This window comes from Tauraco erythrolophus, chromosome 5, assembly GCF_009769465.1.
Source record: "Tauraco erythrolophus isolate bTauEry1 chromosome 5, bTauEry1.pri, whole genome shotgun sequence".
Taxonomy (NCBI): domain Eukaryota; kingdom Metazoa; phylum Chordata; class Aves; order Musophagiformes; family Musophagidae; genus Tauraco; species Tauraco erythrolophus.
Genome location: NC_141469.1, coordinates 57,377,904 through 57,401,806, shown reverse-complemented (window position 1 = coordinate 57,401,806; position 23,903 = coordinate 57,377,904). Strand labels below are relative to the sequence as shown.

The following is a 23,903-nucleotide window of genomic DNA, read 5'->3' as shown; positions in this document are numbered from 1 at the left end:
ATTAAAAGATTCAGAAAGTCGGAATTAACATCAGTAAGTATTAGAAAGACTAGAAAAGAAGTAGCAATTAATGCATCTATCAACTTAGGTCAATACGTAGGTTGCTACGGCTTGGGGCAGCAGAGTTAAGTTATTTTCCAGCTGTAAAAATGTACTTATGATAATTTGAACATCAAAAAGATTTCCTTATGAATTAAAATCACAACTTTATGGGTTTTTATAATGTGGTACAAATCCTAGTCTTCATTTAGTCGATTTTCTTTTGTTAGAATAAGCAGTTGAAACTGGAAAATCCTTGTTACAAATCCAGCTTTGCAGCTTCAAATTACAAAAGTAAGAATAAACAAGTTAGCCTCTCATGAAAGGCCCAAAGCCCATATAGTAAATGTCCCAGTGAAGCGCACTGAGCAACAGCAGTTGCGTTTACTACCAACATACCGTACAACACATCGCCAGTAGTTTTCTGCGAACAAATACGCTCTCATCTTACCTTTTGCTCTTGATGGAGAAGAAGGAGACGAGCTAGTTAAAGGCTTTCTAAGGGTGGTATGTGGGCCTTGCACATCTGCACGGCCCAGGCTCGGTCTGTTTGCGTTCTGATCACTGTGCACCCTCTGATGGCTTACAGCAGGTTCCGACTTCCTTCTCTTTCTGTAGTCACTCGCAGTACTTGCAGAACTACAGAAATAAGCAGCATTACCAGCAGTCTAATTCTGAGATCAGAATTCAGGAATTTAAGCAGTAAGCTCATAATTATATAATGGGTTTATAGATTGAACAATGCCAGAACAAATATATCAAAAACATGCAAAGGGGAGAAGCACTGGTCTCAGACAACTTACAGCATATTTTACAGGGAAAAGTTGAATTTCTTCTTCACTTGACTGTTTTTTGGTTTTATACAAAATTGCTAATGTCATTTTCACAGTGAACGCTTTGAAGTAAGTTCATCAAGTTTTTTTTTTTTAGAGCATTTTTTTAAAATACTCTAAAAATACAAACAACAGATTAAATAGTTTTAAATTGTTTCCATATCCATTTTGCTAAAGTAGCAATAACATATTGTATTTAAAAAATAAATTGTTGATTGAAAAGCCTCTTTATTCAGGTTTTTCCATACTTCTACTCTTTTTGGCATTTGGTCTTTCCTGTTTTACCATGGGCTGGCACTCTCCCATCCTCCTGGTACTTCAACCTGCTATGGAGAAGCCCACCAGTCTTAGTATTGAAACAGCACTAGGCTCTGCCTGGAAAGTGTGATGAATCTTGTCTTTTGCTGGCAACACAGCTTGTGTGAGGTATGATGTAGGCAGGAGAGAGTAGTCATAATGTAAATTAAGATCATAAACATTAAAGACAATCCTTGTGAAAGGTCAGAAGAAGATATGGCTACTGAGATGCGTGTACACACTGGGACCCACATGGGCAAGTGAAAACAATCTGGTTCTTCAGGATGCTGAATAGGTTATTATAGAAGTTACTCTTTATGAGTAGGTAGTAACTATGTAAGTAGGCGTTACAAAAAATAAAAAGGCAGCTACAGAGAAAAAATTTGAGTGGTGAGTTGCCTTTACTACTAGAAGTTGAGTGCAAAGATAGAAAAAAGAGACTAAGAACAGATGAGGTAGCATGCTTAGGGAAACAGCACCCAAAGTGCTGCAGGCAGCGATGTTAAATGATAGATCGCTGTAGCTGAGACAGAAGCTCAGGGACATCAGCGGAAAGACCCAGAATGAAGCATGGCTTATTCTGAATATAAACACTAAGTCCTTGTAAAACAAAAGAAAGAATTGCACTTCAGCAACAAAATATGAATACCCTCTCCACACATCTCTCCATTTTGTCAGTAGCTCACAAGGTGAATGTTAAAATCTGACTCTCTGCAATGTCTGCTGGCTTAAGGTCACAAAGAAAACTCTCATGCTGTACAATCCGCGTCTACTGAAATAATATATTATATTTCTTACCTAGAGGGCCTGTCCAGGCCTTTGTCTGTTGAATAGTGATGATATAAGGAAGTCTGTGAAAACAAATATATTAATCTGTTATACATCTGTATTTGAGAAAAGGCTGACAATTTCTGCTTATCGTGTTTGATTACAACTGTTACTCTGTGAAAATCCTATAAAAACAGACTATGATGATTAACATCCTGGGCACTCCAACACAGATACTGCAATGTTTAACGAGAATATTTATATATCACTAGATTTCATTTCACTTCCTATTCTACTTCAGTAGAATAAAAAAAAAAAAAAGAAAAGTTTTTTCTTTTAAAGCACTACTAAATAATGATCCAAGGTCATACTTCTCCATACCTTTTTCAAAAATAGGTACAGAAAAGCTGAAACAAACTTTTACTATAAAACCATAAACCTTCATGTGCAAGTGAAGTCTGCAGAGCTTCTCCCCTCAATTACCCACCAAAATCCAACAATCAATTATCGCCAGAAACTTTTGTAAATCCCATGATGTTTGTGGCCAGTTGTTGACCACCTTACATTCCTGGTAAGAACAGTTCTTATCACAGAACTTGAGTCGTTGCTACGAGTTACAATAGTAGCTACTGCACTCGAAGATGGAATGGAGTACGGCTCCATAATTTTATTATTAATACAAAGTCAACCTTAAATGACCACTAATTATAAATCAAATGCATTTCAAGCCTGCAGTCAAAATTAAGTAATACTACAATTCTGGTAACTATGTATGAATCTAGAACAAACTGCGTGGTCCCTGGGATATTTTTTCCATGGGTATAAAGTGTTGTGGTTCAAAAGTTAAACTTAAACTTTTAAGTTCCTGGCATGGCGTTTCAGAGGTAACCTGATGGACTGGAAACTGAAGTTTAATTTAAATCACATCAAAAATCAAGTAAAAAACCTTTCAGACTTTTGGTAAGAATGGCAACTGAGATGTAAACAGTTAAAATCTGTTAATAATTCAAAGACTTTACTTTCTAGAGAAAATAAGTCCTCTTTAACTTGTTTAAGATGATCTCTGCATAGGGTTTCAAAATGTTTATTTTTTCTAAAGAAATTTCTTTGCTTTTTGGACAAGTATTCAAGTATTTCTTCTGTGTTACTACTTATTATTTAATTAGTTACTACTAAGTAAATTATTATAATTCTACTTATTACTAGTAAGCTCATAAGCTCCAGTTTGGGTCAGAATCACTTGCTGTATAAAGACAAAGGTCAAATCCCTCCTGAAGTGAGATTACAAATTTGGGATAAGTGATCTACAAAGAATATGCCCACGGCGAAAACCAGTAACATAACCCTGACCACCAGAAATGGCAGAACTAGGTTTCTGATACTTCTCTCAAGTCATACTTGGCTTAACTTGTAAAATGCTGTGGCAGAACTAGCTCTAACATGGATTTCTATTAGATTAAGCATTATGAATATGAGCTGTATCCTATTAGCAGTGTTTGTCCACAGCTCTTGTCCCTCTTGATTTCAACAGAAATTTTGAAGGCAACAAATTTTGAAAACAACGTTGGGTTGTAACGTTGGCAAACAGGGTTATGGCAACTCTGATGTTTCACCAAGAGATGGCATAGGAACTGGCCTGTAATCGAAGGAATTTAGTTTCTGGCCTATTTCAAGGCTTCTTGGTGATCTTGGACAGTTCAACATGGCATGTTTTCATCCCACAAACTCTCACGTGCATTTCATTGTGGGGAAAATCTCAAACTAAGCATGTCTAGGAAAAATCGAAATCCAAGGTTTGGGTTATAACTAATTCTCTGCTTTCTTCCAATTTATTTTGAAATGAAACAGATTACTGGGCTAAATCATGAACCCATGACGACTGTACCATTTCATTGTTTTAGTAATTTGTGTTTTTAAACTTGCTAGTCTTTGCATCTCTTCAGAATGGAAGCAGTGCAAGACCCAGGTAATACCTCTAAGAGTCATGTGCTCTAGAAGTGACGCATCTGTGAGATTTTTAGTCTGTTTTTTAATATTCTGTCACCACATTAGAGGCAAAGCTGAGGCAATTTCTCTGCTGCTGCTGAAATTCTTACCTGACGGATACTGTTAAATTGTTCATGTTAGAGCCCAATTAGCCCAAAATCTCTGAAACTGATGCCAAACAACAAATGTGATTCTATTGTATAATGCGCTGCATTGCTCTCTATGACAAATACTTTGTTTTATAATAAAATGGGAAACCAAAAGAATAGATTTCCTCTTTTTTCTCATCCTGATCCTTCCATTGCTGCACTTTGTCATGGATTTGCAGGTTGTGGAAACTGATGGTCAAGTTCTGGCAACACAACTCTGCTCCAGTGACCTATGCTATGGACAAAAGAGGGGAGCTAGAAATAAAAGCTCCAAAAAATAATTTAGTGCTATGCTAAAAAAAAGGGCTACTTTTCATGCAGTCATTTTCAGCTCATCCAACCTCCAGACACACTAGAGGAGACATGATCTCCTCTATTCATCTGCATCTCATTTACAGTAGAGAATGACATGCATGCAACCCACAGCATGTGCACTAAAGTAGGAAGGAGAAAGTGGTATTAAAAAAGTTACCAATGGCAATATGTCCTCCTAGGAGTTACTACTATGTTTATTCTTTTTAAATTAACATGTCCTCAAGCAACACTCATTTGCACCTTCCAATCTGTGTATGAGAGATCTTCACACAATCTGGGAATTAAGCTTTTGTGCTCTCAGTGGGGCAGGTCTGCTGTAGCGATGACCTGTTGGAAGACGACTACCAACATTACTGATCACACGCCCAGCTTCTCCCAGTGTTAGGTGTTTCCATCAGGGAAGGTTTGCCTCACTCATACAATGACGTATCCCTTTCCCAGGTGGCTTTAGCTGTGCAGTGGTGCTCCACATATGCTTTCTTCCATGACAGGAGAGTACACAAGACGGTGGAATACAATCAAGTTTTACCCAGCACCTGATTTTTATTTGCTAAATTTGCTAAGATCAACCTGTTTTTTCTGCAAACAAATGTGAAATTATTTCTTATGAGTTTCATTTTCCTATCAAAACACAGATTTCAAGGTTTGGAGTTCTAATCAGCTGTCATTGCATCATTCTTAGGTGATAAACTAGGTATGACACTTCAAAATAAAAACTGATTTGTGGATTTGAATGTGAAGAACAGAAACAGATAATTGTTTACTAAAGTACTGTAACCTAGCTTATAAAGTCAATGGACTTGAACATTAGAGAGAAGGGGTACTGTGGAACAAAACCATACCATCTGCTCTAGGAAAGGAGTAAAGAATCAAACCTCTTTTCCACAGGCAGATTAATAGAAACCTGTGTTTTGAAGCCCGTTGTTATGGAGATGCACTGATGACCACCAGATATTCTCAGACAGACCATAAAGCTGCTATTACCATTTCAGAAATTATCCCTATTTTATTTCTCAGTATTTGGAATGTGTATGGGGCTTAGGATGAGTGCATTACTGTTAATCTATTTGGTCTAAACAAAATACCATGGTATCTGTTTTACTAAAATATATTCTGTAGATGGTATTTATTCCTGAGTCTTTACTGTTCATACAGTTCATTTTTTCAAGTTTTTCTTTACATTCTCTGAAAGATTAAAACTATTTTATGACAACTCTCCCATCATTATCCAGCTTCAATGATTTTTAAGATAAATAATCTTATGAAGTCAGTCTGCAATAAAACCATAGAAGCCTGCAGCAGAGTTGCTCACACCAGCAGGTGGTGTAACCACAGTTCTTCTCACATTTCTACACAGCAGAGTGAAGCAAAGGCCTCAGGTCTGTGTGCTTCCCTACGCTATCCACAAAACACATTCTGAAAAATGTCAGAGTCTTATTTCAAAACTGGCCACAACTATCAACATCATCTTTGTTGACCAGTCCCCACCATGGTATGGTACCAGTGAAGGAAGGACACTTGGGTTCAAGTGATCGGTTAGAACTGTTGCATGAGGTGATACAATCATCACAGATTAATTGTCATTGCAGGGTTTCTTGCACAGGTGGCAACTCCTTCCATTACAGATTGGACTAAGACCATTTGTCACATGATACTAGCCAGCCATGAGGCAGTGATTATTTTCCACCACTTGTAATGGCTGCAGGACTACACAGACCATGATGTAAATCCCAAGGGCAGTGTAGGTCCCCATTGCCTCCCATGGAAGGCAATGGGTAAATCATACAACTGAAACCAAACCATAGAGAACTCCTTTACCCACAGCATTCCCCAGGCCATAAATAGTGTGTAAGTGATCAGTCTAAGACAGCAAGAAGTGTGTCTCATGCCAAAATTGACTGGGTTACTATATGGCTTTTGCTTTCTGATCTTTAAGATACTCTTATCACCTTGAATCTAACTTGCCCTTTTGCCCTTTGATGCCTTCTTTGAAGTTTTTTCTACATGAAAGATACTGTATGCTGCACATTCTACAATATTGATTTTTACCACAGGCATATGTTATTATACGCAGGCTGTGTGGAATTTATACCTTCTACCCACAAGTAGGGCCACACTGATACGGCATATAGCGGAAAGATGAAAACAAACAGTGGATATGGTTGTTTTTTACTGCAAAGAGTGGCTACTGCTGTTTGTAGCCGGCTTGTCAGCTCTGGGGCATTTATGGACCCATGATCCCTCCAAGACACTTCCAGGTGGCCCAACAGAACACATCTCCCCCATTCCCCCATCTCCAAAGCTAATTAGGCATCTTCCAGAAGATTCAACACTGCCCTATATGGATAAAGGCTGTCTGACAAAAATGAATATTTGAGAAAACCACCCCAAACTACCAAATACAGATTTTGTTGAGTATTTTGATTTGGTTATACTACGACACTTAGATATATAAGCCAATATTTTAGCTGCTTTCATGCATCAAGGCTTTAACGGTGACTGAAAATGAAGTTAGGAAAAGTAGGTAACAGCTGTAAACAACAAACAGGCTTGTTTGCATGATGGTTCTAATACTTTAACAAGTTATTTGGAATATCCCCCCCCCAAAATATTTAATTTGCTGTAGTTTGTGAACATGATTTATCATATGGAAAGATTTTAAAAGTTTCAAAAGAAAAGATAAATGTCTGTACATTAAACAAAGAGAAAACCAGTATTACTTAATAGCCATTTTACCCAAACCTACTGAACATGATAATATTTCAAATAATCATGATAGGGCTTTTAAATTCTCTTCTCCAATATATAGAGTACTTTCAAGTATGAGTGAAGGCATAGAAGCTTATTGTTTTAGAGAATTAGCCCCAGATTTCACAACCATAAGTTTTTTCCAGATTTATAGAGCTTAAAACGAAACCAGAGTAACTTGCAAACAATTAAGAATTTAAGACCATGATTGCATTTGATTTTTGAAGAGGTTACAGAAGATGAGAGGGAATCACGAATATGAATGAAGTAAAGCTGCCATATGAAGCAGTCATTACTGGAATCACTAACTTTTGCCCTAGCACTCTAAAAATGAGGAGGGAAGGGAGAAGGAATGAAAGCCTGAATCTCTCCCACTCAGAGTCGGGCAATGGCAAGTCCACCACCTTATCTTGATGCATTTTATTTGGAGTATTGACAGTGACTGTCAAACCTGCAACTAAAATTTACAACAGGATTATTAATTGCTGTATTTCTTGGTTAGTAACCTTAGTCATAAATATTTAATTGGAGAAATGACAGCTTAGCCACAAAGGCTTTCACTTGACATATAGAATTTTCAGTCAGATATTTTAATTAAAAAAATATTACTGTGCTGGTGTATCAGTTGTGTCTGAAAGCAATGCACTTGCCCAACTCTGAAGAAGTGGGAATTCTTCAAAGAGTTAGAGACGTATGGGCTGTTGTGTAATTCTGAGTGTTAATCTGTGAGAAGTTTTGGGGACAAGGACTCACAGTTCCTAGGATAATAAGATCAACATCCAAATGCACTAGTGATCTGGAAAGATATGAAGACAAAGATACAATGATTGTGAATTAGAAACATCTCACAACTATCAGAAGGAAACCACTAAATTTTAAGAAACTTGAGACATAAATGGTGAGCACTCCAACCCGTCTTCCCAAGAGAATCATCTGAACAAGAATCATTCATTTACCTCATTGGAAACACCAGAAGAACTGTCTTGAACATAGTCCAAAAGCTTTTTAGGTGGCTGCGTCATAAAAGCAGAAGTGTAGAGATGAAATGGAGTAGAATCAATGGCAGCAAGGAATGAAACATGTGGAGAAGGTGACACAGTTAGAAACTAAGTGTTGACAACGTCAGATACAAAGAGTGACATATAGGTAGAATGGAAGGAAGAATGTGTTACAGTATTTTTTAAATTATAAGCATCTTAATAAAATGTTAGTAACTTTAGATGGTAAAATCTACAACTGGAATGGTTGAATCAATACTATCAGATTTTAATATTGATGAGACAGAGGAGGGTAACGAATCACAGTTTACATTCTGCTGGGGAAATCTCAATATACTTTATCTTACAGGAGATGCTATTCTCAGGTTATCATTATCAGTAAAATATTGTTGACATATTGTTCATCAGAAGAATGTATCTGGACTGTTTCTGCCCACCTAGAGGGAGGAGTGACAAAACAGCTGGAATGGCAAGATAAAAGGAGATAAAAGGTAATCAGAGAAAACGTGATACATTATAGACGACTGGACAACAAATTAAACCCAGATAATATTTAACTTTTTAAAAATTATTATTTTCAGGGCCTATTCAATAGGCAATTATTTTGAAACGTTATGATTAAAAAATTAAAGTTTTAAAAGAATGTAGGTGGTTTGCTTTCTATTCTGCTCTCACTGAAGTAACTGGGAGTTCTGCTTTTGGCTTACGGCTAGCTAAAAAATGCAACTAAGGTACCTGGTTCCCAGAGCGCCCTCCAGAGCCCTGTGACAAGTGCTCAGGCTCCTCATGTAGCCTGGCATGCCAGTAATTAGCATGCTGAGCAGGGCTCCAGAGAACTGCTAGCTAACAGGGAAAGATAAGAATGGGAATGTTTTAAATTTGGATACTCTCAAGCTCAGATGCCATGTCTATTTGAGATTTCCTTCCTGTGGGCAGGTGCTTTTATTTCTTTCCCCAAGCTGCCCAGGATCCTGAGGAGCTCTGAGAACACTTAACCAGACTGAGGGAATTCTTGGGTTTACTTCCTTTCTTTTCCTGAGGGGATTTGAACTTGCATCTTCCACCTGTCTGAGAAGTACTCTAACCACCGTGTTAGATATTTTTCTGCGATGAAGACATTTGTTATGCTTTTTCCTAAAGATGTTAGAGTGTACAGGAAAGAATTTGAGCTCCACGGAGCCAGAGAAGGTGTGTGCAAAAGCAAAAGTAGGTGCATTTCCAATCTAGTCATTGAGGCACTGTGCAGGGAGGAAGCAAAACCTGGGTCTCTGTCTTGCTTCAAGGACAACACTACTGTTATATCCTTGTCTAAAATACATAAAAAGCATTTGGTGCTTACATCTAATCAAGCCTGTGGAATTGCGAGTGCCTAGGCAACCAAAGGTAAAAACTGAGGCATCTCTGACGTTTAGGTGTTTCAACCGAATGGAGCTTTTCAGGTTTATAATTTTAAATGTAAACGTTTCCAGTAGGACTAAGGTAGCATCTGTTTGCCTGAGTCGTTTTTTTGGAACTGGCTAACTGTGAAAATTGGAGCAGATCTGAAATCTGTTTGTTCAAGCAGGTGTCCAGCTTGAAAATAGACCAAATCCATATCTCTGTGTTCAGGTACCAAATACATATTCTACACGTATGCATGCAAGAGGGAAAAAAAGGAAAAAAACCCTCATTATTTACTGCCATAAGCAATTCCTATATGGCTGCGTGCACTTAAATTTAGACACACTCCTTCAAGAAAAATACATGATTTGTAACTTAGCATCCCTAATGCATACTGACATGGTCTTCCATTCTGAAGGATTGTTGAAAAATAATCCAGCCAAATGCAAAAGGTTTAGGGAGATCAGTAAACAATCCTGTTTAATATGCAATTTGTCTTGTTCTTAAATGTTTACACACTACTATTTGTCGAATATGTAGTCCGTATTAAAGCCATTAAAAGTCCCTGCTCTGGCAAGTTAAGGGTCTGCTTGAAAAACAATAGTTATATGCATGAGATGACTTTATTGACCTTTCTCAAAAAAACCCAATATTAACTTTACTAACATGTTTGCTGAATTTAGTAATTCGTAAATTCTTAACTATAAAAATATTTTCCCTAATGTTTAAATATTAATATTCTGTCCTCACTTACCGGACGTCCAAACTCCAGTTCTGAAAAGAATTTATACCAGGGCTCGTTTTCTAAATCTATGTCATCTGGGTTTATGCGATCAGTCTGGAGCAGTTGTGAAGGAAAAGGGAAGGAAAAGGCACACACTGAGCAAAGTGCTAGAAATGCCATGTCACTTTAACAATGAACACACACAAACACAAAACAAATATGGGGAAAGGAATGGAATAAAATCAAAGAATGAAGATGGCATTTAAGATAGATAGAGAATATTCTTGTTCAAGAGCTGTCATTGACTGGTAGCTTTAATACCTTTCTATTTGTTGCTGTTCTTCCGATGACTGGAAGATGTTAAACATTTTAAAATTACTCTTTTAAAGCTAAGAAGGCTCTTTGACCACTTCTGTAAACATCGCTGCATGGCTTAAGTACATTTAATGCTACTAAACATTCCTTGTTAGGAAGATGGTTCAAATGATTGTAATCTTCAGCATAGGCAGGCAATTGCCCATCTGATCAGCAATAAAGACAGAATTTTACCAGTATTGCTTTTGGTCATTCCTTGTCTTCTCACAAAGCATCTTAATTCGACATCTTGCTGTCTTGAAGCAAATGCTGAGCAGAGATAAGCATTACGCATCATGCAGGCGCGACTATATTAAAAAGCCACTTCAGCATATGAAATGGAACTGGTATATTTTAAACTGGTCAAAAAATAGGTAACAAAAAATTCTGCATTCCATAATATTAATTTTAGCAGTATTTTGTAATGCTTTATCTCCCAGTCTTCTTGATACAATGAAGCATTTTTTTTTTTCCACAGTGAAATACATTGTTTTCATCTGAAAATTCTTACAGCAAAGGCATAAAGTATCAATTGAAGATAGCATTAAGAAAATTTTTCAATGAACAGAAGAGTAATTGACAGATTTATTCAAGTAGCATGAAAACATGACAGTGCAAAACAGTAGAGCTCCCAATGGGATATCTAATCAACTGTAAACTTGACTGAATTAATTATTTTCTAAATAGCTCCAGTTCCTTTGTAGGATCTGATGTAAGCTGTCATGCAGCACAGAATTACAGTGAACTGTTGGCTTAAAGATCTCTGAAACAGAGAAAGCCTCTTGTTAAAGATATTTCTGAATTTAAAATTTGGTCCTCCACAATTGTAATTACCAGAACTTAGGCACTAATTATGGTGTGACCTAGAAAGCAATCCTCAAAGATGATGACAGGGTCCTGCATAAAGAATGATGCTGGTGATTAAGTATGTAATACTTTTTCCTCCTAAGTCAAGCTGTCACTAGTACACCAGAGCAATCACACACAGCTATTTCTGTTTTCTGTGAGAGATTAACACCATTCTCTTGACCATTTCAGGTAATTAAACATCTTACAGCACTTTTCTTGCTGCCTTTGATGTTACTGGAACAGACTGCCAACTTTGCTCTATCGAAAGGTCAACAACCCTTTTGAACTACCTTGGTGCTCACATACCTACAAGCTGCTCATGCAATATCTGGACACCAACTGTTGTTTTACAGATTTATCTTCACAATGTCCCTTTCAAGTAAGGGAAGTATTATTCCTGTGAACAGAGTGGCAAGTGAATGCCAGTGATGAACAACTTGCCTGTGTTTCATAGCAGGGTTAGGAGTGAAGCTGCTCTGGAGTTTTGCCCTTACATTTCCACCATCCACAGACATAATTCAGCGCTACTCATGACAATTGTTTCAACTCAACTATGCATACTCAAGTCTTCAGTAGGAAACCACCACTGATTAATTTCATGAACTTACCAGTAAAGATTTGTGACCTTAATGGGGACTATAATTTATTTAAGAAAAAAAACCATAATTCTCTCTATAGAAGAGATGAAGGCATAAGGGCAAAAATTGACAGATTCACAATGTGAAAGATAACTTCATTACATATTAACCCGGTTGCCATTACCGAGAATGCTGGGTGTATTCAGGGTTTTTTGCTTATCTTAAACAAAAACCCACAACGATTTACATCTGGATAATCTGAGAAGACAGTACTAAACAATTGCTTTTTTGGCATTTCCCCAAACTAAATTACAGTATGTTGAAATATTTATAGCATGTTTTCATCTTTGTATTATACCAATGAATTAATTTTCAAAATGTTAATGTTAATATCAACAACTGGGTGCATCTACATAAAATAAATAAATAAATCCTTTGAAATGCATACGGTGTGGGAATTGTGGAGCTGTTGGCATTACAAGTCCAGGTGTACTGACATTACTTGCTTGTGTAGTCAGCATCAGTCTTGTGATATCTCCCAAATAGCAGGAGCCCTACACCTACATATTGACGGACCAGTGTCCCTTCTTGCAGGCAGTTAGAACACACCATCAGACTAGCTGCCACCCAGCTAGCCAAGGAGATGAAAATGAGAATGAGAGCTGGCTCCTCTTTATCTTCAAATATTCTTGCAATTAGTTGAAAGCTTAAAACTCTCCACATTTCTGCTTGTACAGAAAAAGCTAGAAACAGTGTATTTTAGTTTCTAAGTTTTTGAGTTCTCCTCACGTGTCCAAATAAAATGAGAGCATAAGAAAGTATGTAAACTCCATGCATCCAAGCCCTACTTTTATTTACAGCTTCAACCGCAGAGGGCAGCAAACAAAAAGAAACTGAGCACTAAAGTCTGCAAGTTCCCTGCAGCCTGGCAGTTCTAGGGAGGACTGCATTCCCTGTGATACCAAAATCAATACACAGGCAATTGATTTTGCTTGGCTTTCAGATTCAATTTGCTGATGGTCCTTTTTCTGTTATCTCCCCTTGTAAGAGACTTAAAACAAAAAAATCATTTTGACTTAAAAAAACGATCTTGGCTTGGTGTTACAAAGTATCTCCTAAATGGCTTGAATAGAGGTTAAAAGCAATAAGAAGGTAAATTCCCTTTTTATAATTTGTCAGTCAAACCAAGTCATGTTCGTATACTCTTATCGTTAATCTAGTAATTTAGCAACATTTTAATCACTTGTTGAAAATACAGTACTAAAGACCAGTAAGTATTTTCACTCTTTTTGCCATTTGCATCAGATGGTCAACACAACACTGTATCAACATACTCTAATAGAAAAGAACCCTACTGTTGTTCTAAAAAAATACATCTATCATGTTGCATGCAGCTTTGCCTACGCTTGATTTGATATACACAGGTAGACATTCACAGTAAGAATCAAAAGTGTGCATTTAAACTGGTGAGTTAAATCACTCCTGTACAATCTGCATGGTCAAATTAATATTTTGCATTTACAAGTTCAGACACCGTACTGAAGCTTATTTGGAACAATGGTCTGAGATGTTTGTTGTTTATTTGGCTTTGGCATTTTATTAGCTCTAAACAAGTTTGCTTTTTCTTTTTCCTTTTTTTTTTTTTTTTTTTTTTTTTGACTACTTTTAAATAGCTGTTGTAGCTCCAGGTCCACTATCATAGAATCATAGAATGGTTAGGGTTGGAAGGGACCTTAAAGATCATCTACTTCCAAACCCCCTGCCATGGGCAGAGAAATCCTCCACTACACCAGATTGCCCAAAGCCTCATCCAACCTGGCCTTGAACACTGCCAGGGATGGGGCAGACACAACTTCTCTGGGCAACCTGTTCCAGTGCCTCACAACCCTCTCTGAGTGAAAAATTTCTTCCTTATATCTAATCGAAATCTACCCTCTCTGAATTTAAATCCATTGCCCCTTGTCCTATCACTACATGCCCTTGTAAAAAGTCCCTCTCCAGCTTTCCTGTAGGCCCCCTTTAAGTACTAGAAGGCTGCTATAAGATCACTCCGGAGCCTTCTCTTCTCCAGGCTGAACAGCCCCAACTCTCTCAGCCTGTCATCATAGCAGAGGTGTTCCAGCCCTCTGATCATCTTCGTGGCCCTCCTCTGGACCTGCTCCAGCAGCTCCATGTCCTTCTTGTGTTGGGGACTCCAGAGCTGAACACAGTATTCCAGGTGGGGTCTCACGAGAGCAGAGTAGAGGGGCAGAATCACCTCCCTCGACCTGCTGGCCACGCTCCTTTTGATACAGCCCAGGATATGGTTGGCTTTCTGGGCTGCCAGCGCACATTGCCGGCTCATGTTGAGCTTCTCATCCACCAGCACTCCCAAGTCCTTTTCCTCAGGGCTGCTCTCAATCCATTCTCTGCCCAGCCTGTACTTGTGCTTGGGATTGCCCCGACCCACGTGCAGGACCTTGCACTTGGCCTTGTTGAACTTCACAAGGTTCTCACAGGCCCACCTCTCCAGCCTGTCAAGGTCCCTCTGGATGGCATCCCTTCCCTCCAGCGTGTCCACAACACCACTCAACTTGGTGTCATCTGCAAACTTGCTGAGGGTGCACTTGATCACACTGTCCATGTCGCTGACAAAGATGTTAAATAGCACTGGCCCCAGTACTGACCCCTGAGGAACACCACTCATCACTGGCCTCCACTTGGACATTGAACCGTTGACCACAAGTCTTTGAGTGCGACCATCCAGCCAATTCCTTATCCACCAAGTGATCCATCCATCAAAACCATGTCTTTCCAGTTTAGAGACAAGGATGTCGTGTGGGACAGTATCAAATGCTTTGGATAAGTCCAGGTAGATGATGGCAGTTGCTCTTCCCCTATCCATCAATGCTGTAACCTCATCATAGAAGGAAACCAAATTAGTCAGACAGGATTTGCCCTTAGTGAAGCCATGTTGACTGTCACCAATCACCTCCTTATTTTCTATGTGCCTTAGCATAGTTGCCAGGAGGATCTGCTCCATGATCTTGCCGGGCACAGAGGTGATACTGACTGGCCTGTAGTTCCGTGGGTCTTCTTTTTTCCCCTTTTTAAAGATGGGGGCTATGTTTCCCTTTTTCCAGTCATTGGGAACTTCGCCAGATTGCCATGACTTCTGAAATATGACGGATAGTGGCTTAGCAACTTCATCTGCCAGCTCCCTCAGGACCCGCGGATGCACCTCATCAGGTCCCATGGACTTGTCCACCTTCAGGTTCTTTAGATGGTCTCGAACCTGGTCTTCTCCTACAGTGGGTGGTTCTTCATTCTCACAGTCCCTGCCTTTGCCTATCAGATTGACTTCATTCTCTCCATATCTCTGTACTTTTAAATGTCGTATCAAAACATACCTGTATGTGGAATTCCTGATTTCATTTTAAAACATGCTGAGAAAATTGTTTTAGTTGACAAAGTGTTCAAGTAACTCAACTAACACCAAGTAGGATGTTCTGATAACCAGCTTGCAATGAAAAAAGTGATTAAACTTGCATATTCTAAAGAAAACTTTACATTTTCCACTACAGTAAAAAAAAAACCCCAAACACCAACAAACAATATATATACATCATGGTGCAAGCCCAGTCTATTTCTGCTATTTGACAAAAGAGTAATGTTTTTAAATTTATTCTGATCACAAAATCCTCTTGCATATAAACTCAGAAGAAAATAGGTATACTGAATGTATATTAAAAAATCTAGAACTAAAATTTAACCTGACAGTTTTATCTGAATAGCTCATGTGTACTTTCGTGCTTAGACTAAAACACCTAAAAGCATCTATCACGTCTCAATTTTAGTCTTCCTTTAAAGTAACACCAAGATTTTTCTTTACTTTGCTTTACTGCAGAAATAGAGAAAAGTACATGTATGAAGGAAGAACTTCACATATACAAAAAAGGTTAAAGCCAGTAAAGAATATAAATAAAATTTTATATTCATATAAGTAGGATTAAATTACTACGCTGCAATTTACTTATTTACTGAAAGTAAACACACATTTTAGGAAACATGGTTCAGATGATATTAGACAAAAAGAAGAGTATTTTATTGAATTGCTGACATCAGAGATGGAAACATTCCTCAGAACAACTTATGTACCACCTTACAAAATGGTAACATTTTTTAGGCTTATTGAAACGGGAAAATAGCAGCCACCACATGATTACTTGGAAGACTATTCAACAGCTTAATGTCACTTAATTTTAGTTGTAATCTCAAAGCACCAACCCCAAGCCCCTCCATTTTTGTTGATGTTTTATACCCTTAGAAGTTTAAATTACAGAAGAAAAAAACATTAATTTCCTGTTTCACGTCAGAACTCTGCTACATGATATTGCAGCCTGAAATTACTCTCACCTTTTAATATCCATAAAAAAGATAATAATCTATTCCTAACCAATCTATCCATTTAATGTTTATTACTATGTCATTTTTTAAAAGTTTATTATTTCTTACATTCTTTTGATCTGTTGAATGAGGATTTGCTGAATAATATTTCCCACTAAATGTTAGTTATACACTGAATCTCATCTTATTATATTATTCCCACGTTTCTAATTTCTACATTAATCTCAAATGATTCCAATAGTATCTATGTCAATAACGGGAACGCTGATCTTTCAAACCTCATCTATCCAGTTTAGTGTCAGATAAGGTAGTTGCAAATATATTTTTTTTTCCCAGATTATTTTGCCATCAAATCTGCAATTCTGTAGATATGGAAATGATTTAATTCCAGAAAAAAAATTTCAGATTTAGAGTGTTGGAGAAACTCACTTTGACTTTTTAGGTTTCAGCAAAACTGAAAAGTAAGAATTTCTAGTTCAGATGTTACAAATGTCTATCTTTTACAATGTTAATAAACTATTTATTTTTGTATTCCATATTTTGATTAATATTTTCTTTGAATACAATCAGAATAATTTTTTAGACATTAAAAATCAAATCTTTTGAGATTATCAAGATGAAAGACTTAACCGTGCAATACTGACACAATTGAGAATTTGGAGTTTTCATGTGGCTTTGGAACTAATACAATGTTTTCAGATGTCAGCTTTTCCTAGACACACAGAAAGATCTTTTGACCTACTCTACTGACAATCATTTAACAAGTCCTGAGTTGAACTTCCCATATCCCACTCAATTAGCACAAAGATAGTAAATGTTTTAGTGAAAACAAGACCTGTTCTTTCTGTAACACAATCTAAGCTGAACATCTTTATCAACGGCAGAAATTCCACACTGATAAAACTGTGATAGCTTACTCCAACTATTTTTACCTCAGTCAATAATGATACACTGGTGTCAGCACAACTTTCATCTCTTGTATTCTACATTAATTCCTGTTATCCAATCCTTTACAGATCTGAATTATAAATAAACAAAAAAATCTCTCCATTCTGTTCATTAATATTATTTCCCCAGCTTTTAAAATTTATTCTACAAAGAAGTGTTTCCTTGTATTTACATCAGCTAAATCTAAACTTCTAGTTGAAGCTTCAGATGGTAAAAGTGTGATCTTGCCCTTGATTGATGCTGCTCAGTAAGTATAATATGACAAAGGCTTTTCTGCATGAAAATATTTAAGGACCAAAGCAAGCTCAAAATCCAACCTCTTGATTAAGAGCAACAAAAATAAAATGCATAAGCAAGATAAAAAAAAATCTTCAGGAACAGTCAAAGCTCACTTTTTTGTAATTTCATTAGTTTGCTAAAATTGAAAAACTCATATTCATCAGCACTGCAATTCCTATATGTTTTTTTTTCCACTTACATAAGTAGAAAATGTAACTTACTAGACAAGTGAAGCTGTTCTTGAAACATCATTGTAATTTTCTTATTTTTAACTTAAATCTGCTGTTATTCTTTGGCATTGGGAAGGCTGGTAAATGACCTCAGTGTGTATAATGCAGGCACAGCAATCAAAAAGTGCTCAGAACAAATGCCATCACTTTTAAATAAAATTAAGTTTCACAATAAATACTAAATCTCATTTAATTATATTGATTTATTAGCAGTTCAGCTAGCAATACCAATTTCCTTTTTGAAAAATACATCAGTTCTGCCAGAACTTAATTTCACAGAAACACAGCTTAGTATTTTCTAGCTAATGAAAATTATTCCTGCAAAGACCACAAAAACACAAGGGAAAGGTGCTTACTACAGATGTTTCACACTGTTGACATGCTACATGTTCTGGAATTCAATTATTTGCTTAATTTATTTTAGATTAGTAAAATAAATTATGTGAACAATCAATACAGAAGCAAATAATAATCCAGTATTGATTACACAAACCTCCTCTTTAAAACTGGACTCCCTCAACCATTTCAATCTCAAAATTAAAGCCCAAAAAAAGAAAATATTGCCCTTGATACATAACAGTTTTCCTAAAATAAGAAAATATTGAGATAGCACAAAGGTAAACTAGAAAGGCTGGGTGAATGTGTCTTTCAGCAAATGAAAACTTCTGTGAATGGTCATTTTGCATGCATTAAACATAGGTTTATCAGACATGCTTGTGAAAAAATCCACAATTGCAATCATTATTGAGAAAGCAGGAAAAAAGACTTCTAATTACACATTAATGTACACTTAGTAATCACAAAGTAATTGAGGCTGGAAAGGACCTCCAGAGGTCATCTAGTCCAACCTCCTGCTAAAAGCAGGTCTAATCAGATCAGGTTGCTCGGGGCTGTGTCCAAGCGAGTCTTGAACACCTCCAGAAATGGAGATTTGACAGCCTCTTTGGGCAACCTTGAACAGTATTTGACCAAAATCTTCCTAAACATACAATCAGGCACATCCTGAAAATTCAAATAGTTTATTTTTAAGCATTAATTAATCAGCTATCACATGTGCTGTTAATATTACTCAAATGAGTGATGGAGATGCATGCCAATTACAAAAAGCAGTTTCAATTAATTCACAGTTCTGCTCCTCATCCATTAGGTTTGCAGGGTGGTTGTTAGATTTCTTGGAAACACCAGAAGATCAAAGTTTAGCACATAAGACAAACCCACATTTTCAACACAACCTTCAGGCAAAGACAAATTGCTGCAAAATCATATTTGAAGAAGGACCTTCAATATCCTTCAATATTCATCTGAATAGTTATAATCAGCAGTAAATTATAAAAAGATGACCTCTCACCAAACCTCCTTACTTTATTACCCATTTCACTTATGTGTCTTACCGGTCTTTCATGTTCCAGGATTGATGACTTTCCCGGCTCATATTCAAAAATACTTCTTGGTTCAGAACGGAACTTGCGGGTATCAACCTTTCTGTCGGGGGGATCCCAGTCATTTCTAAATAACAAATACGAGGAGCTGAGTTAATTTACTGCCATTGCCATCCGCTTAAAAGCTCTGTGCAAGAGAAACACGCAAAACCAAATGAATTTCAGTATGGTTTCTCTCTCCAGATTTCAGTGTGGGATGTCTGGCCTAGAATCCCAATGATTTAACCACTGTATCATCTTAACCTGTTTGCAGCAGGTATATTCAGTACAGCAGGAAAATTACTAGGGATGTCTAGCCTATGTGATCACTCACACTTTTGTTATAAATGGTAGACCAGTTCAAAAACTTCCCAGACATACTGTGTCAAAATACCATGACATGCTTTCTCAAATTGCAAATTTCCTATACTTGTTTTATGCACTATATTAATATAGGCAAGTGGTAGATATTTGTGTCATCACACAATATGACAGTAAGTCCACACGGAAAATTTACAAAATTTTCTGAGACAAAAAATGAGGAATTACTTTAAAAGACAGTGTGAAAATCTTATAGATGCTCTTTATCCTGATCTGCAGTAGAACTGCTCCTGAATATCTTTGTAAGCAGTATACTGTTTCCTTGGAAATTTGAATAGATAAACAAGGACAAGAATTTGGCAGTTGACTTTGAGACAGAAATTAATCCATTTTCTCCATAATTATAAATTTGCTTTCAACTTAATAGTGCTATGCAAGGAATAAACAGTAACCCCTACTACTCTATTTTTTCAGTAATTTACCATGTTATATTAATAGCTACTTACACATTTCGGGGTGATAGTTAGCTAGTTACAGTGAGAGTTACCTTTTCATGGCAGTTTTCGTGGTCACTACTCACATTGCATTTGGAAAACTGTAGCTCATCTTTTTATTTAACTTTGAGTTACTAGTGGGTCATTTTACACAAAGAATAGGGGAAAAGAAAGGACAAATCCTATCAGTTATTGTCTGTATTTACAATGAGAAAGAGTATACACTGGTTAAATTCTATCAGCTCTATCAGCCTTTCTGATGTCACTTGGTTTGATGTGACCTGACATAATAAGGCACATGTCACATGCCTTAAAAAAAAACAACTATGGGGTAGCATTTGTTTACAGTGTGTTTGTGAGTGCAATTTCTGGGACACAGACACCTCTACTTATAAAATGCCCTACATTTCAAGGAAAGTAGTTCTACATGGCTCTATTGTTTATTTTCACTGAGGAAAAAATTAGTTTCAGTGGAGAAAAGGTTGTATTTTTTTGAGAATGAACAAGAAAATGGAAGTATTCTGATCAAGCTGCATTATCCTGCAAGTCACTGAAGAAAAAACGATACTACCAAAATTCTGATTCACACTCAGTTCACTTAATTTACAATGTTGAGCCTGTAATCCCCTATGGACTATGCTAATGCAAACTTTATCTTGCCTCCCAGCTATAAAACTGTGATACATGTGGACCTAAGCTGCTTATGTGAGATTTTAAATACTCAGGCTTTATAGGCAATTAAAAAAAGAACCTCCCAATGGCAGGAAAAGATTGACAAGCTATAGCTGTCAGCAGCAGGAAAAGCATAACTAACATGTTTGGCATCCTCTGGCCTAGAGAACATAGATTTCCGTTGCCTGTCTTATCATGCAGGAGATTAAAAGGAGAGGCTAAACATCCAAATTCAGTGTTGAAGCAGTTGTTTTCAAGCTTGACGAAAGGAACTGTAACAGGTCTCGGTTGCTGTGACCAAGACATTTGGCCTAGCACAGGACGATGACTCCCATAATAACTTCAGAGATCACATTTTGGTGCCTTGTTAACAAAATCTACACTTCTGTATGACTTGCTAACAAAATTCAAGCCTCTTGGCCTTTGGGAGGTAGCCCAACTCTAACCCCTAGCATTTCCTCTAACAACCCGCTCTCAGCAACAGGAGCAGCCAAAATCAGTAACCATCCAGCAATCTCCTTTTCCTCTGCAATACATGTATCTATTGGATTATCTTTCGGATTGCCACTACCTACAAATTTTTCAAAAAGCCATAGTCATAAGTCTTAATTTTAAACCCTTAGTAATGATCTTATAATATTTTATGCAAACTGCAAGTTATTTGAAACAGCTTAATATAACTCAATTTCTACATATAAAAATGTTTACAATGTCCAAGCTGACAAAACGGGAAAATTCTATTTCGTTGCTCAAGTGTAACCAAGAGAGGTGGGCTCTTAGCCACAAATGGAGCACAAAACGGCCCTTTTCATATATATGATATATACATACAGATACTTCATATATATGATATATACATACAGATACACATACATATATAAATGTGTAATAACATAATATTATATTAACATGTAGTATTCAGGAATGTAAACACTAAATAAAAAGCTTTTCACTAGAGCAAGTGGCTACAGATTTGCTGAAGAGTCTATACAGTTTGTGTGCAGGGCATTTTGCATGTTTTTATCAGAAGGATAAGCATTTCTTTCCTGAGTTATTAAGTATTAACACGTCCCAGACTGGACTTTAACCACTGGAACCTGGTTTTGTGCAGCAGGTTTGAAGCTGGAAAATCATGAGAAAAGTGAAATGCCCTTTAATCTGTAAACACTTTCTTGGTTTACCAAAATCATAGAATCATGGAATGATTAGGGTTGGAAAGAACCTTAAAGATCATCTAGTTCCAACCCCCCTGCCACGGGCAGAGAAATCCTCCACTACACCAGGTTGCCCAAAGCCTCATCCAACCTGGCCTTGAACACTTCCAGGGATGGGGCAGACACAACTTCTGTGGGCAACCTGTTCCAGTGCCTCACCACCCTCAATGTAAAAAATTTCTTCCTTATATCTAATAGAAATCTGCCCTCTTTCAGTTTAAATCCGTTGTCCCTTGTCCTATCACTACACGACCCTGCAAAAAGTCCCTCTCCAGCTTTCCTGTAGGCCCCCTTTAAGTACCGGAAAGCTGCTATAAGATCACCCTGGAGCCTTCTCTTCTCCAGGCTGAACAGCCCCAACTCTCTCAGCCTGTCTTCATAGCAGAGGTGCTCCAGCCCTCGGATCATCTTTGTGTCCCTCCTCTGGACTCTCTCCAGTAGCTCCATGTCCTTCTTGTGTTGGGGAAGATAGAGATTTAAAAAATGGGGATATAAAGCACTTCTGAGCTCTGGGGAAACACAAGTTGACTGCTACACTCTTATAGTTTTGCTGTTCCTCACACTTCAGTTTACAATATCATTTAGCTCCTTTCTCTTTGCTACAGGATACCATAAATGGCCTTTCCTACTCAGAAACTAACTATTCAAGACAGCTGCTAGAACATGGACTGTTCTGAAACACAACAAGGAGGACAATCCTGCTAATGAGAACAAAAATCTTAAACGCTTATGGTGTTATCACTTGTAAGAATAAGCACTTCCTTAGCATGTTGAAGAAATGGCAGATCCATGTATGGTGCCCACACTACTGATGAAGATTACCCCTCATCACTTGACTGTCCCTTGAATAAAGTCCTTGAAGTCATATTATTCTATAGCTACTATTTTTTTCTTCTGTGATATCCTGTAATTGGATTACTGCACATACCAAAAACACTTTTTGAAAATATGCTAACTTACTTTTCTGGTATAGACCTTTCCCTCAGACGATGTGGTGGTACTGGAGGTGGCACGTGTGGAGGTGGTAATGGGGATGAAACCTTAAAGGCGTCAGAGCTACTGTCAGAAGCGCTTTTAGACAACGGTCTGTATGTCTGTGTCTTTGCAGCTGGATGTGCCTGAGCAGAGAAGGATGGACTGTAGCTACCTAATGTAAAACAAAACCAGAAATAGTCACAGCATGAGAATGAGTTTTAATAAAACACAACACAGAATGCTACAAGAACCCACAGTTACTCAATAAAGCTGCAAGGTTACAAAAATGTGTAAATGCATTTTTAAATGTGTGTTGATGTATACTATGCAGCTCATTAGAATACTCTTTATATATTTTTATATAAAACTATAAACACACAGATAACATGCAGAATAGTTAAAATAAATTATTAATTTGAAGGGGGGGGAGAATGTTAATGGCTGGCTGCATGTCTCCATCAGAGCTGTTAAAGACAGATTACTATTAATCTCCAGGCTCCTCCTGCCTCTCAGTTGTTCTATGTTCAGAAAGAACAGAAGAGGCAGGAAATGCACATTTTTTTTCATTGTTTTTATGATTACTGTTAGTCTAGGACAACTAGGCAACAGTGTGTCTTGAAGAGGATCACAAGAGTCCAAACAGATCTCGATTAACTGACCCACAACAAATGCTCTCAACAGTACACAAAAGGGCAGTATGAGAGCACAAAAACACTGAAATGGAAGAATTTTGAATGGCATTTTTGCACAAGGCACTATGGTGTTTCTTTTGCACATACAGCCTTTCACATTTTCACTTTTGTTCTTGTAAATAACTTTACCACATGGTAATAATATTCTGAAGGACACAACAACTATATATATGTATTAGATGAGTATGTCCTTCTTAAATCTAAATAACGTCAACACCAGTGCCTATAGCAAAAAAGAAAAATATCATAAACCAGA

At 37.3% G+C, this 23,903-nt stretch overlaps 1 protein-coding gene across 12 annotated transcripts in view; it reads right to left on the bottom strand.

Moving 5' to 3' along the window:
- The window catches only part of SORBS2 (sorbin and SH3 domain containing 2), an 86,404-nt gene that overhangs the window by 27,704 nt on the left and 34,797 nt on the right, over positions 1–23,903 (bottom strand). For 8 of the 12 annotated variants that reach the window (XM_086612417.1, XM_086612414.1, XM_086612415.1 and 5 more), the window contains 4 exons: positions 22,941–23,127; positions 19,253–19,367; positions 1,968–2,020; positions 491–678 (listed from right to left, as the gene is read on the bottom strand). In XM_086612417.1, the coding sequence (XP_086468543.1) occupies positions 491–678; positions 1,968–2,020; positions 19,253–19,367; positions 22,941–23,127 (543 nt within the window). Of the gene's footprint in view, positions 1–490; positions 679–1,967; positions 2,021–8,091; positions 8,149–10,267; positions 10,352–19,252; positions 19,368–22,940; positions 23,128–23,903 lie in introns of all 12 variants that reach the window. The other 4 variants (XM_086612411.1, XM_086612410.1, XM_086612409.1 and 1 more) reach the window with 2 other exon arrangements.